The sequence below is a fragment of the Amia ocellicauda genome, chromosome 8 (genome assembly GCF_036373705.1).
Source record: "Amia ocellicauda isolate fAmiCal2 chromosome 8, fAmiCal2.hap1, whole genome shotgun sequence".
Taxonomy (NCBI): Eukaryota; Metazoa; Chordata; class Actinopteri; order Amiiformes; family Amiidae; genus Amia; species Amia ocellicauda.
Genome location: NC_089857.1, coordinates 25,266,443 through 25,282,374, shown reverse-complemented (window position 1 = coordinate 25,282,374; position 15,932 = coordinate 25,266,443). Strand labels below are relative to the sequence as shown.

At 37.4% G+C, this 15,932-nt stretch overlaps 1 protein-coding gene across 1 annotated transcript in view; it reads right to left on the bottom strand.

Annotated features, from left to right (window-relative positions):
* Positions 1 to 15,932, bottom strand: part of znf532 (zinc finger protein 532) — a 36,315-nt gene that overhangs the window by 14,343 nt on the left and 6,040 nt on the right. The window contains exons 4-6 of the mRNA XM_066710788.1: positions 3,561 to 5,881; positions 2,677 to 2,858; positions 1,749 to 1,925 (exon numbers count right to left, since the gene is read on the bottom strand). Of these exons, the coding sequence (XP_066566885.1) occupies positions 1,749 to 1,925; positions 2,677 to 2,858; positions 3,561 to 5,855 (2,654 nt within the window). The 5' untranslated portion in view covers positions 5,856 to 5,881. The remainder of the gene's footprint in view (positions 1 to 1,748; positions 1,926 to 2,676; positions 2,859 to 3,560; positions 5,882 to 15,932) is intronic.

The window sequence follows — 15,932 nt, the reverse complement described above, 5'->3', positions numbered from 1 at the left end:
ACAGGAAGCGACAGGCTTCCTGTTGAGGAGAGGCAGGGGGAGAGTCTGCGAGTTGAAGCGAATGAGAGACAGAGAGCAAGAGAAGAGTTGGATTGGAATAAATGGTAACATTGTATTTATGAACTTTTACAATGGCTTGGATTGCGGACTTAAACTGGTTGCTAGAGTCTGTTGTATTCGTTTTCAAACTTTATTATTCCTGTGCTCTGTGTTTAGTTTAGGCTCAAAAAGAGCTAGGGTTTTATTTCAAACCTTTATCTAGTTAACTACAATAGTTCTTTAAGAATCACCATTTTCCCTTTCTTTAACAATCAAATCGTGAGAATCAACCGGGGGTATGGGACATCGCCACTAGATGTATAGATTCTGAGCATGGTACTACAAAGCTGCCAGGATGGCTTCAGCAGGAGGTGACATATTAAGTCCCACCTCCCAACAGTATTACTACATTCCAGTGCAAAGACCTCGGTTATAAAGCAGTGTAGATTAGATTTATGCATCTCTCATTGACAAGACTGCAGGATAATTAATACATGCCAAGAAAGCTAGGGAATGCTGTTGTGCAGCAAATGAAGGGAGCCATGTGTGGAACTATGGCAGCACTGAGCCGATTGTAAATTGCCCTGTGGGGAATCCTTGTCAAGGGTTAGGGATTTGCAGTGTAGCATTTAGAAGGTTCTAGAATTGAACCAAACATTATTGTGTGATAAAGCAAAACAATGCTATAAATAATACATTATATATATAATATATATACACAGATCAGCCATAACATTATGACCACTTGCCTAATATTGTGTAGGTCCCCCTTTTGCCGCCAAAACAGCCCTGACCCGTCGAGGCATGGACTCCACTAGACCTGTGAAGGTGTGCTGTGGTATCTGACACCAAGACATTAGCAGCAGATCCTTTAAGTCCTGTAAGTTGCGAGGTGGGGCCTCCATGGATCGGACTTGTTTGTCCAGCACATCCCACAGATGCTCGATTGGATTGAGATCTGGGGAATTTGGAGGCCAAGTCAACACCTTGAACTCGTGATACATCAGACCAGGCCACCTTCTTCCATTGCTCCATGGTCCAGTTCTGATGCTCACGTGCCCATTGTTGGCGCTTTCGGCAGTGGACAGGGGTCAGCATGGGCACCCTGACTGGTCTGTGGCTACGCAGCCCCATACGGAACAAACTGCGATGCACTGTGTGTTCTGACACCTTTCTATCAGAACCAGCATTAACTTTTTCAGCAGTTTGAGCTACAGAAGCTCGTCTGTTGGATCGGACCACACGGGCCAGCCTTCGCTCCCCACGTGCATCATTGAGCCTTGGCCGCCCATGACCCTGTCCCCGGTTCAATGCTTTTCCTTCCTTGGACCACTTTTGATAGGTACTGATCACTGCAGACCGGGAACACCCCACAAGAGCTGCAGTTTTGGAGATGCTCTGACCCAGTTGTCTAGCCATCACAATTTGGCCCTTGTCAAAGTCGCTCAGATCCTTACGCTTGCCCATTTTTCCTGCTTCTAACACATCAACTTTGAGGACAAAATGTTCACTTGCTGCCTAATATATCCCACCCACTGACAGGTGCCATGATAACGAGATTATCAGTGTTATTCACTTCACCTGTCAGTGGTCATAATGTTATGGCTACACACACACACAGTATACCTACCACCTCATTATTATTGCTGAATTTTAAATCATATTTTTAAATTAGGTTTTTAACCTGTGAAATATTTTATTTGACTTACTTGGGTTCTCCTATTTTGACTCCAGGGTGTTGAGTGTAGGCATGGGAGTGGGTCCCTGGTGCTGATTTAAATGCCATTGGACAGATGGGACATTTATAGAAGATTTCACAGTGTGTTCCCTGGATATGAGACTTAAGGGCTGCCACATCCGCATAGATGACACTACAATGCACGCAGCTGTAAAGTGAAAATATGACAAAAGATTTACTAACCCCAGTGCAGTTCCCACAATGTTAAACATTTTAATCATTCATAGTACATTAACTTCTGAGATTTTCATTTGCCTGACATGAACATAATTCTTTACAAAGTGCATCACAAGCAAGGTGTAAAACATTCATGATGTGTTAAAAAAGTTTCTTCAGAAATAAAATGTGTATTCACATTTAATAAGCCTTAGACAGGCCGTTTAAGATTTTGTTCTTCCTATTTTGGACATTCTCAAAGGCAATTCAGAATACATGCAGTCATATGCCAATTATTTTCTGTTCTGTCTGTATAGCATAAACTTACAAATGTCATTATGATGAATAAATATTGATCAATATCATGCTGCATCTGATCATCCCTGTTTTCAGATCAAGATAATACATATTTTAGTGTACTAGAATATGTAGTCAAAATCCATGTTTAATTAAGCTATGTATTGTCAATGTAAGGTCAGAATACAACAACTATAGAGCTCTTATATAGTCAGGTAATGGATAGAATATGCCATAATTATAAGGCATAAATTGCTTATTACTTTTTTCCATCCATAAAAGCAATGCAATGACAATAGAGTTAATTTGACATTAGTTACACTGTTACATAAACCAATTATTTAACATCCTGAGCTCTATGAAATGTAGCACTATGAGTGACATGGGTGGCAGACAGAATGCACTCTGAAAAGGAAAACAAAATGATGCAGAACCGGCACACTCACCGATAACCCACTCTGCGGGTATAATGGAGGCAGTTCTTGGTTACGTGGGTTTGGAAATGAACTGATCGGCATATGGCGCCACACTCAGGACATGTGTACGGAGATTTGTGCTGGTGAATCCTCTGATGAGAAGCAAAGCTACACTGGTTCGGAAGCAGCATTTGGCAAATGCTACAAGTTTTCTATTATGGGGGAAAAAATAATAATAATGGGAAAACAGCGATATACATTTTGTGAGAAATTGATGCACAAGCAGTCAATAGTTTACACACACCCTGTCTTAAGTCAGGTCAATAAACTAGAATGTGTCATTTTCACTAGACACTAGCAGTATTCCAAAAACTGTGAAAATACACCCTTGATAAATAAGTACTTGAATGAACATCATCAATTGAAAAAAAAAAAATCGTATAATAACATTGTTTCAAATGACATGTGTGAATACTTTTGACTACAGTTGTATGTAACATGCTAGAGGATAGAGGATTATAGCAGTGAGCTGAGTTGATTAAAAGCTGTTGATTCCAAAGTGGGAACCCATCAAAGAAAAAATAATTGATTTCAAATGCTCAGCACAAATTAAATAAATGCATTGTTTATCTTTCTACCAAACCAATAGGCCTATATGACTGATATGTCAATAAAATGTGAAAGTCAAACTTGATGTAAAATAGATATAAAGCAGTTCCCGAATAAAACAAGCACCATAAAACATAATGGACTTGTATAATTTTACCCACACCTGTGGCATAAACATCAGCATCTTTTATTGACAGGAGGGCAAGGTACCCGGTAGTGAGTCAACTGCACATTTGAACATACACAACACAACTCTGATGTTTTAAAGCTAAAAGAAAACAAAGAAGAGAAAAACAGGCACATACCTGTCCACTTGACTCCACAGCCTGTTGGTAATGCATAGCAAGAGAGGCTTCATCTTGGAAAACTTCACTGCACTCTAAGCACTTAAGGCTGTGTCTGCACAGCTTAGATGGATCCTCGTCAAGGGGCATAGCGGCAACTACTGGAGCACTGGAGGGCGCAGATATAACAGTGCTATGAGTAGCTGATGTGGTTTTTGATAACGAATTCACTGTGTTGGCTGTGGAATTATGTATTGTGGTGGTGGCCAAGATTGAGGAGTGGAAAGGTGAAGCTATCATCTGGTCAGCCGGTATAGGCTTCAAGATCAGGTGAGAGCACTGCATGACGACTCCTTTGTCTTTATGACCACGAGCATGAGAGAGAAGGCTGCACTTATTATAGAAAACCAGGTTCTTGGCGCAATGGTTGCAGGTCACTTCAATGCGGACACTCCTCCTATCATAGTGTTGCGTGAGACTCTTCTCCAAGGCAAAGGAATCTCCGCATTCCAAGCACTTAAAACCCCTTGAGGGTATGGAAATGCAGGCTGCAGAGGGGGGGCTGAGGTTTGGAACATATACAGGGACTGGGTTGATACTGCTTAGAACTTTATTGAAGGCTTCCACCACGGAACTCTGTGAGCTTGCAAGCACTTGGACTCGAGACACCTTTTTGGGAGGCTGCGTCGCGATCATGGCTTGCTTGATTTGCTGCTGTGGTTTGGAGAGCACCTGACGAAGTTCCGAGGTGGTCGCCGTGGTCTGAGGCAGGAGATTAAGATTTGCGAGGTGGACAGTCTTTGGCACAAGTTTTGCGTTGGCAAGGCTGGAAGCAGGCACCATGACAGTCTGCTGCTGGATGGCATTGGCAGCTTTTAAAATGGCACTGCTGGCACTCTGAACAGAGGCAGCAGGTATGACCGTAGCTTTAACAGTGGTGTTATTGGCCAGTTTCAAATTAATCACCTGGGACCCCGCAGTCTTGACTGCTGATACAGGCAAAAAGGCAGTGGCCACCGGCTTAATAGTCATCTGTTTAGTAATTTCCGTTGCAGAACTGACAGAAGTAGCAACCACAGTTGTTGGCAGTGGAGTTCGGGATGGAGAAGAAAGAATAGAAGTGGATGTTGGGGATGACAAAAGAGAAGAGACAACAATTGAAGTTGTAGAGTCAATCAATTTCTTACTGCCCTCAAGATCAAATTCTGGCAGAACCCTTGTGACTGTTCGCTTGATCTGGCCTGAGGATGTTTTAATGGTTTTTATACGAACCTTTGGAATGGCGGGTGTGGAGCCTGCTGAAGAGGACGGAGAACCTTTACTACTGGTTTCACTGGATACACTACAGGGGCTTTCAGGCTGTTTCGAAAACATTTTCTTTGTTAGTTCCACTGGTGTCTCGGTATCTGTAGGCTTCTCCACAGTCTTGGGACTCTCTTTTGCTTCCATAATGGACTCTTTGGGGCTATTATGGATCTCAGGGGCAGTGTCTGATGTGGCTTTCTTAGCACTAAGCGCAGCAATAGCAGCAATGCAAGAGGAAAGTTTTGCTGATGACTTGGCTTTAGCTTGGGAAATGCTGGATGCATTTTTACCCACTTTTTCACCAATTTCCATTCCATCTAGAGATTTTTGTATGGTCTCCTTGGGTTTCTCATCCAGTTTCCTTGATTTTGGATGCTCATACACATTCAAACTACCCAAAGTGCTCTCATTTTCCCTTTTAATGCCCTTGATTTTGTCATAATCACCGTTTGCTCCAGGCTTGGATAGCATTTCCCCTACTGTTGCCTTAGGCTTATCATCTTCTATCTTGACAGATGATCCTGTCAATGGATTTGGTGTAAAACTGGGCCGGTGTTCACGCTTGTCTATGGGGTCATCAACCTCAATTTTATCATCGTCATCAAATTCCTCTGCACTGGAGATAGGACTGAACTGATTGAAAGAAGAGTCCTTGATGGCAGGTCCATGGCCCTCCTCCTTCAACAACGTCCCAGCCTCTTTAGCATAGCGATCAATGGGAGACATGGCTAAGAAACCATTATGCAGCCCATTCCCCATTGAGGGGTGAATCTCCTTCTCACTGGCTGCATGGTCACAAGCATCAACGGTACGGATGTTTTTCACAATAACACTGACCCCAACATCAGGTATGGGTGGGACATGGTTGTCCTCTTCTGCATGGACATTATGCTTAATTTGCCCTTCATGATCATCATGGCCAGACTCAATAGCCGCTTTGGGATCAACCATGTCAGGGATATCAAAGGCTGCAAGCAGGTCATCAAAGTCCGGGGTCTTCATATCTCCCATGATCTTGGTTATGTTATTGTATAAATCTGTATGGGGAAGGAATAACACAAGGTCAGAAAATCTGTTCCAATAATGTTGTAGATTTGTTTTCTGTATTATAAACAAAGAGGTACATATCAACTGTGGACAAAAGGACAAGTGGAGACCAGAACAAGACAAAGGACCCTTTACAGACCCTTTTTTGCATTTGCATTTGTTTTTGTTAGCAGTCAAATCTGTTTGTAGTGGGTGTTATAGATACATTTTGTTATGTTATCTTTCAAAAACATGATGGTCAAATTGTTTTCTGAGAGGAATCTTTGGAAACTCTAGTAAATTAATGTAGTAAATGCTTGGTTACAATTTGGAAGACAAAATAACTTAATTTATTGTCTGAATACTTTTTTTAAATGCCTTTGCTTAATGTCATGAATTATTAACAATATTATTCATGCAATTTATTTAAATATACTGTGAAAACAGTTTCAGTTTCCATTGTGTGCATATGTATGTACTACAGAAATGTCAATTTAATGATTTTATTTAACCCTTATTTAGACAGGTAAGTCAACTGACGACTGTTCCTCATTAACAATACAAACAAAGAATGTAGCTTCACCCTGAGTTGCAATTATTAGCCACTATAAACTGAAATGAGCCACAACCAAGGAATGGATGGTTTCCAAGTGCAGCTACTACAGGTACAAGCCATAAAACAGTGGCAACTCAAGTCCTGAAAAAACAAAACAGATTGGTTTCAGAGGTTTCAGTGTTACTAAGAACTATATTTAGCTGAGCCAATTTCTGAGGTGAGTTGTTATCAAGACTTAGGTTAAGCTAACAATAGTTAATAAGATAACTATGGTTAAAGCATACCCAGGTTGAAATTCCCTAATAAAACAAAGTGAGAGGTAATACAAGGAGCAAGATCACAAAATAAAGTTCAAGTGCTTGCTTGGGGTTGATGGTGGTCCATAATAGCCAGCTACTACAATTAGCTAAGTGTTATTTGCTACCTAGATTTTTAATTTAAGTCAAGTGATTTAGGGGTTGATTTGTATAATACAACTGAAGCATTCAAGGGCTTTTATTATGAACACCAAAAACTTCACCTTTAGATCGATCTTGGCAAATTAAATGTACTTCCTGATCTGTGACAGACTTTTAAATAAAAGTCTGGACTTGAACTGTGTTAACATCTATCATGAATTGGGGAAAAAGTAATAAAAACCATATAACTATTCTGATGGTTGAAACAGCCCAAGTAAATGTCCCAAGGTTTTTCCTTAATTTCATAGATCGATGAGGTACACACAAACATTTTAAATTAACAGGTACAAACAAATATTGCCAATTAGAATCATCATCATCATAATATTAATATGATTAACATTTGTGAAGCCACATTTTGCAGCTGAAAAATAGATGCATTAAAGCAATACAGGATATTGATGACTGTACATACATGAGGTATGAATATTACACAAATGGTTAAATAATTTGAATTAATGTGGTTGGTTGATCATACAGCTGTGCCTCAGCTGTAGTGTGTAAGGATCCAAGCAAATGAAGCAGCCCAAACAGAGTACAATATTGGAGCAGACCCATACCCCAGCAATATTTACCTCAGTCCAAGCAATCCCAGGCTATATCTTACCCCAAAATAAAAAAAAACACCAACTCAGGTTTCATAGCTGTAATAAAAGATGGTTGGGTTGTTTATCTTTTTATCAACGGTTTTAAAACATACCAAATATCTACACTTAAAAAAAATAAAGTAGCATCAGAAATCATAGAAAAACGCTTGCAGAGAGTGTGCCCCATCTTAGTTCATTATATTGTTCTTATGAAATCATGATTACTTAACTGGTTATATTTTCTAACACTAAAAATTACACAACCCCCCACATGACTTGTTTTTTAATCAAATGGATCTGTAGTTAGAATAGAGTCAATGATAAAATCTTCTTACACAACGAATACATCTAACTACTTGATGTTAAGGTAGTGCTTTGTAATGAAGCACATTTTAATACTAATTATAATGAGGACAAATTGGTTGCTCACTGGGGGAAACTTTTAGTCAGTGGACTCTCTCTCATATACCCTGGGAGATTCTGGGAGTCAATACTACGAATAGGTAATGAGAGTATGACATCTCAGGAGTTATATGCATTCTGTTTTAGGTTTGTTTTAATGTTGTTATATTTGATTCATGATATGACCTTATTTGTGGAAGCTCATTTCAATCTGTTCAATCTTTCTATCATGTATAATTTTTAAATCAGTAATATCCCATGTTTCCAATGTTCAAACCTGAGGAAGTGGCTAGCTGTGATGTTTGTTTATAAAACTGCAATCACTGGCAACTAAAGCCATAGTTCTCCAAGTCTGCTTCCTTCAAAATAAACTGACAATAAATCCTTGCAGGCATTATGACATACTGTATAATGGATATTTCATAAATTGACATGCTATAGCAAAACTTGTTAATGGTCCGATTTGTAACCACAATTAAATCAAAGGCTACTTGTGATCTAAAACATAGGCCTAAACCATGAATCACTTTATTTTACACAGAGAAAGAAATTACCTCACATGATCAAACCACTTAAAATGCAATGATATGTATTATTCTTAATGGACAATTAATTCACAATTTTAGGAATTCTTAGGCTGTAACACATAGTAAAATAATACTTTACTGAAAGTCTTTGATCTTATGACATACTAGATGGAAAAAATATATTTTAACACACGAGAAAAAAAAAAGTTACAAATGTTATTATAATTTCTCTTACATATAAAAGTATTTTTCAGTTGCTTGGGTGAATGATACAGGACTAGGTCAGAAAAACATTATACCACATGTATTAATGTACTGATACATGAAGAGAAACTGTTACTTCCACTGCTAATCAAGGAGTGATTCCATAAACTTCCCCCATACTACAGCAAACACCATTACAGATTCTTCCAGGAATTAAGATACAGCTCTCATTCCAAAGACAAGTCCTAACAAGGAGGCCCTTTTGAGTTTCTATATCATGGCTGTGAGGCATCTTTTCTAAACATTTTCAACAGTGGTAGAAAAACATATTACACAAAAAAGTGGCAGATAAGTTCTTCGCCTACGTAAATGACTAATAATTTGAAATACTTTTTTCCTTCAATGACTCAAAGTCAAAGTCAAACCTGTGAGAACACCATAGTGATTTGTCATTGTCACCTTTTGTCATGTCACCTTCCCTGTTTAACTTCATAAGCTAGACATTGACACCTTAAACAGGGAAATTAATAAACAAATACAAGAACTCCACATGACATACTGACCAACTGTTGTGTTCTGATTTTGTCAGGAACTTATTTTTTCCATGAGAATAGTACAAACATTTGCCGCTCACCAGTTTGTTCTGTATTTCATGTGTTCACCTATCAGAATGTTTAGTTTCAGTCTGTAATTAATGTTTAGTTTAAGTTTGAAAAAAATATATAGTTTTAAAATCAAATCATTTTAAAATGTATTAAACTGTTGTGTACTTGCCACTTCATTACATAAAAAAAAAAAATCTATTAAAGAATTCAGTAGGGATAAGAGTTCATAAGTAGACGTTTTTTCACAACATATGTGCATCTGTAGATCTTGAGGCACACAAAATGGCCAAAAAACAAAAAGAAAAACAAACGGAAATCCGGTAGTACATATAACATTTTAAGGATAATTACAGTTGTCAGAGGACCTGTTTCAGTGTTTTCCTTGACTTGTTTAAGCAAATAAAAAGTTAAATACAACAGTGGTGAGCACAATACATTCTGACATGTATTAATGAGGGAAAGGATGTTTACAGTAACAAACATGAGAGAATGTTCTCTAGGGAATTAAGCTGAGAAGCTACCTTTCCTGGTGAAAGTGTGATATGAAGCTGATGACTATTTCACTTTGAATATCAGAAGAATATCCCAATATATGCTACATGTATTATATGTATGTATATATAATGTATGTAAGCTACAATTTAGCAATCACTCAAACAAAGTGTAGCTAGACACAGTTAGTTCCACATATTTCATGCCTTCAGTTTTATTTTTTTAAATCTTTTCAGGAGTTTTTTAGTATTGTATTTGAATAATAAACCCATCATAATAATGACTGCATTAAAAGCAGTGGCATTTAATTGTTGGCACTGAATTAAGTGTTATTCAGACTATTAAAATCAGATTAAACAATCAACATTATTGTTTCTGTAAAAAGTAGACAAACAAATAATAAGAAACCACTTTAAACAACAGAATGACAAAAGATAATTTAATTATTCAAAAAGCAGCACAGTTTACACTGCAAAACTTTACAGCAACCTGAAACATCAGCCATCATTAATCAGATTGATCGTTCTAATGTACAGATGCCTCCTTCCATTATAGGTGACAAAAACCACGTAAGATGCATTCATTGTCTGGTAGAAACATTTCTAAGTATAATTATTGCAAGATAAAGTCTGTCATTTGAAATCACATACAGAAACAAACTTTACACAGTCTGCCAAGCAACACATTCAGTATGCAATACAGATTGGCTATAACATACAGGGAATTGTGTATCCAATTTCAAAAATCAGCAGGTACAATCTGATTTACTGTAGTTCTGTTTTGTATTTAGCTTTTCAGGCAATCTATCTTTTAGAGAAACCTTGAGGACAAAGAAGAAAAGGCCAACAGTCCACACATCTGCGTGAAGATGGACAAGGTGTGAGGCATTAAATGCTTGAGTCAGAGAGAGGTGGATGATGAAAGAAATGTCAAACCTGAAAATAAAAGGGAGAAATAAAAAGAGAACATGGAAGGGTTTGAAAAAATAAAAGAAAAAGAAAGCCATTTGTGTCGGTGGTTTTGCATTACACAGAAGACCATAACAACAACAACAAACAAATTTCAGAATTCACTACTCAAATGTATTTTTCTATGTTAGCCAGCTCTCATAACTGAATTGTAATGTTACAAAGAAACACAAAGCTTTAATGAAACAGTATCACTAACAAAGACATCTTAAACCTCATTGCTCTAAACACACATACATGTACTCACACAAACACTCAAAAGCCAATTGAAACTGCATGAAACACTGTTTTATATTTTTGTGTTGAAACTAAACACATCTGACATTTGCCAAGTCCATCTCTATAACAACAGGACAGCATATTGCGAACCTCTCCACTTCTCATTTACATATTTTTCTAGTGTAAAGAAATTCAGAAATCTGAAGTAATACGGATGTAAATTGTTATGAAAACCTGTTGCAATAATTTCATCAGTGCCATTATCACTTCATATACAATTCCATATTTACATTTTATTGTCTATCACAATATTTGCAATTCACAATTGCATCCTGAGACATCAGCTGTTAAAAATTAAATATTTCCATTGTATTTATTGCATTTGAAGTCCCATAATCGCTTGTAACCATTAATCCTCAACACCACTCTGTATATCAGCCACTTCTGTGAAGGTTCCCCAACTTTATATTACACTATAAAAGGTAATATTATTTGTATTAACATTTAAAAAAAAAATCTTAGTTTTAAGATGATGTGCAGTTCAATTTCTGTATTGCATTTTAGAGCAAACCTCTAATGATTAAGAATTACAAGATGTCCACCATCTGAAGCAAACTCATTCAGTTGTTTCTATTGGTCTAAGCAAGGTGTCTGTATGCCAGACTTCAAGTGTTGATTTTTTTTTGTTTGTTTCTTTATCAATAAATGTTAAGCTCCAGATAACATGCCAGCTGTGAGTATAACCAGCTCATTCTACGGAAGAGGTCAGATAATTCGATATGCTGGATCACCGCTAATTCTTAGAGTAGAATCTAGATTAGGGAGTCTTGTGAAGTGGGTTTAAGGAGTCCCTTTTAGGAGAACAAATCGAGGGGAGCCCATGCATGCTCAGTGGGGTTCATGCTCAGTGTTTTGCCAGGCCATAGCAATGTTGTGATTTGAGCCCCAAGGCCCAATACTCCATATAAAATAATTCCCCTTGTGGACAGGTAAAAAGTCTCATTTGGAGTATTTTGATGCACTATGCAGATAGGGCATTTCAGGACATTGCTATGTTTTGTTTTGGTTTTTGTAAAAGTTTTAAGAAAAAAAAAAAACAAGCTGAATAGTGCCAAGGATTCACATGATCACTACTGGATAGTTGTGTAAATATATCACGAGAAGAAAATGACCTTATTCCAAAAGAAGAGTGTGTGGCACAAATGTCTATTGCAGCGTAGGTTTAACAGTACTGTTAAGATAACTTGATGGTTCTCAAACAGTTGCACATGTTCTGCCAGAGATTCCATAATTCTTTTCACAGTAAACATGTTTATTAGTTTGGAAGTCTACAAGTTTACCTTTTAGCTTCTCTTGAACTGGAGGAACACCACCCTGTTAACATTCAACAGTGAGATAGTATGTGCCTTAAACATTTCCTGTTGTTTTCTAGCAACATCCTGTTGTACAAATAAATGCACTATTTAAAGTTTTGTGCTAAATTCATGTGTGTAGCATGGCATTCTACAGGTTTCCTCTTGCTTTTGCCTGATTTTATAGGTACTGTCCACTTTCGTATCATGTGAATATGAATTAATTTAAACTAGAATCTCATCTCATCCCAACAGCATGATGGTCTTGAGCACACAATAGTATTTCAACTAATAACAAATAAACATTTTAAAATAATGTTTTTTTGTTGTTTTTTTAATTATTATTCTTGCCAATTTTTCAAAATCAGCAAATTCAGTTTGTAAATTCCTTCTTCATTCTAATGGAATAGGTTTCTCCAATTGCAGCTTTTGAAACACTAACACCTAACCTCTGTGTTGTTTGCACAAGTTTGCAAATGGGGCTGATTTGGATGCAAATGTGGAATTAATACCTGAAATAATTGGCTGAACACTAAACACTGAACATTTTTGGATGACTATATTTTTAAATTGCCAAATGTTCTTAGTAAGCTCCAAACATGCATGAAAAAATTAAAACATAGATCTACAAAGATTGTGTATGCAAAACCACAATGCTCTTAAATCCTTATATCAAATTGCATCAGAATACATAAAATCAGATATGAAAAACAATGAAAGGTCAACTAAAGCTATAGCCTACATCCAGCTAGCTGAAAGACAGAAGGATTGTTGCAAAAATGGTTGCAAAGACAAACCAATTTCTTTTCATAGGAGGCTGCTATTGAAATAAAAGCAGAAGTAGTAAAAGAAAAACAAAAAAAGAAAAATCATGAAAGGCCAAGCACGATTCACTGAATTTCAGCTAGCTTATGTAGAAAAGAAGCAGTTCAAATATATCAACATCAGAAATTTAATATGGCTTGACATTAAACATTAATATTTTAGTGTATTCAGCCCCTCTTAAAATGTATATGCTATTCACTGTATTAATATGTATGTAATATGTATGTAAATATGAGGACATGGATATGCAACATCCCTGTGTTTTAAAACATGCAAAATTACAATGACCCTACAGTATATTTGTACAACACTAGGCACAAATGTGTTCACTGAAAGCTTTTCAAGTTACAATAATGACAGCCTCAATCTTAAGGGTTAATGCAATCTGTTTATCGAAATACATATTGCTTCTAAAAGGAAAAAATCATAATAATCAGGTTGTACAAAGGGTTTTAAAGTAATCGACTAGAACAACATGTGTATGTTCAACCTGCTGCACAGGTTGCTCTGAAATGCTAGAAATAAAAACACAATGACTTCTTAAACCCTGCAAGCAAAAGCCCTTTAAATAAACAAAAAAGAAACAGTGCAAAAAGACAAAAATACAAGAATTCCAATTAGAGATAAGGATGACTATTCTCATGCATCCATAGTCCCCTAATCTAAACTGCTCCGTTTCAGATTAATTTAAATTGTCAATGCATTCCCTTTAAGATAAATTTATATCATCTTTTTTGTTTAGTCAAAAGAATTATTGCCATGCATGGTTCGATGCAGAGTAAAATGCCTTTAAAGGTTTAGACTGCAGATGGTTAATAGCTGCCAGCATGAAAAGGCCTAAGAAAGAAAATGGCCAGTTTAAGCAACAATGCATATTCAGAGAGTGAGAGAGACAGCGACAGAGAGAGATGAATGTTTTAATATACAGGCACAGCATTGCACTTATCTTTTAGTCATTTTCTCTATTTTTGCAGCATGCTTTCCCTGGTTTACAATGCAGACGAGTGAACACACAGCACTGTATTTGTGTAACATGCAGCAGATCTGCCACTCCTCACCATTAACGTTCCAGCAACCCAAGCAAACCACCTTCCTTTAGTATAGCCCTGTAAGCAACCCCCCGAAAAGAGAACTCCACATCTCAACCAGGTCAGGCCAAAAAAGGGTCATGTTATATCCACAGTGATGGTGACACCCTCTATCATCCACTTCACCAAAAGAAGACAGACACTCTGAGAAAGATTCCAGTGCACCTTATACATCCATATAGCGACCATAATGTTTATGATTGCTGTAGCCACATACCCGGAATAGTGTGTCTAGTGTGCAACCATACTGTTGGGGATGGCACTTTTCTGCAGGCTCCTCTGGTATTTTGGCTGCCATGAAGCAGCAAGCTATCTTACTGTAGCACAGTGACTGCATTGTTCATGAGCTTCAATCTGCCTCAAACCAGTTTCAGCCGGTTCCGGTCACCCCACATAAAGCCAATGGAAGCCTTTGCTGCAGCACAGCCACAGAGATAAAGTGCCCAGTATTTAAACACTCTGAAAGATCAATGCTTTCTGTACAACATTTAGGTGCATATTCTACAAAATATTGTTCAAACAAAAAATCAGCAATGCATCAATGCTAGTTTACATGAAACCGATTAAAGTAACTTGCTCATGTCTGTGTCTGTACCCATATGCAGCACTGCCTCAGTGAACAATATAAGGCCTAAATAACACAGTTTAGTTGTTTTACTGTTAGTTATCCACACACACAATACGCCCCCCTTGCTTCAGAAAATTCACATTACATGCAAGAATACCATACATCTGATGAAATGCCGGATAAATCAGAACACAGCTCAGATTTTGTTTTCTGATTATTTTTTTTTAAATGATAGCATATCAACAAGCAACACAACAGCAAGCACAATTGTATTTGAAAGCACAAATAAATAAGGAAATATGCAGCACCTTTAATAAAACATGCTACTATTTGATCAAAGGGGGGAAATCAAATGCATGTAATCCTTTATTTGACTTTACATGCACATATATATATATATATATATATATATATATATATATATATATATATATAAGATAGATAAAATCATGCTCTACCTTGCAGTTTTCTGAATGTGCCACTGTGCTTCGTAACATGCTTCTCTGATGTGTTTTTTTTCCCCCCAGTTTCAGAGTTGGCTTATTTTTCCAAGCCTTATACCCCCTTTTTGTGCCAAAGAGAAAGAGAGCTGTGTCAATTAAAATCAGTCACCAGTATATTCCCTATGGCCCACAGGCGAGTGAACATCTTGTCAGTGGCAAATGAAGAGAGAAAAAAAAAAAAACACCGAACTACAAACACACGCACACACACACAAGCGCACACATACACACAAACACAGGGGTGAAGGAAGTTATGCCATACCCACATTTTCATTCCCACTATGAAAGGTCTTGCTTGAGTGCTCTGATATACAACTCTGGCCTAATTTTTTCATAAATACTGATCCTGCTTGCTGAACAGGATTGTTTTTCCAGATGCTGAATGGTTAATGGCAAAGGGGGCAGTGTTACACAGCAGAATTAGGCCATTGTCTACGTGTGTGCTGAAGGGTGAGGTGTCTTTCCTGGCAATGGAGATGCAGCCTCTCACTGCTGGGTGTAGGAGAAAGGACAGAAATTAAAAATAATCTAAAAAAACAAATCCCTCACACACAAGATAACTGAGAAGAGAAGGTAAATATGTCCAAGTAGACGGACCAACACAATTCAGACCAGATGGCTAGAGTACATAAATGACTACAAAAACAAAAGGCCTTTTAACTGTTTGTAAGCCTGCCTGGAATACTGCACAAGCCTTGAGAAATAATG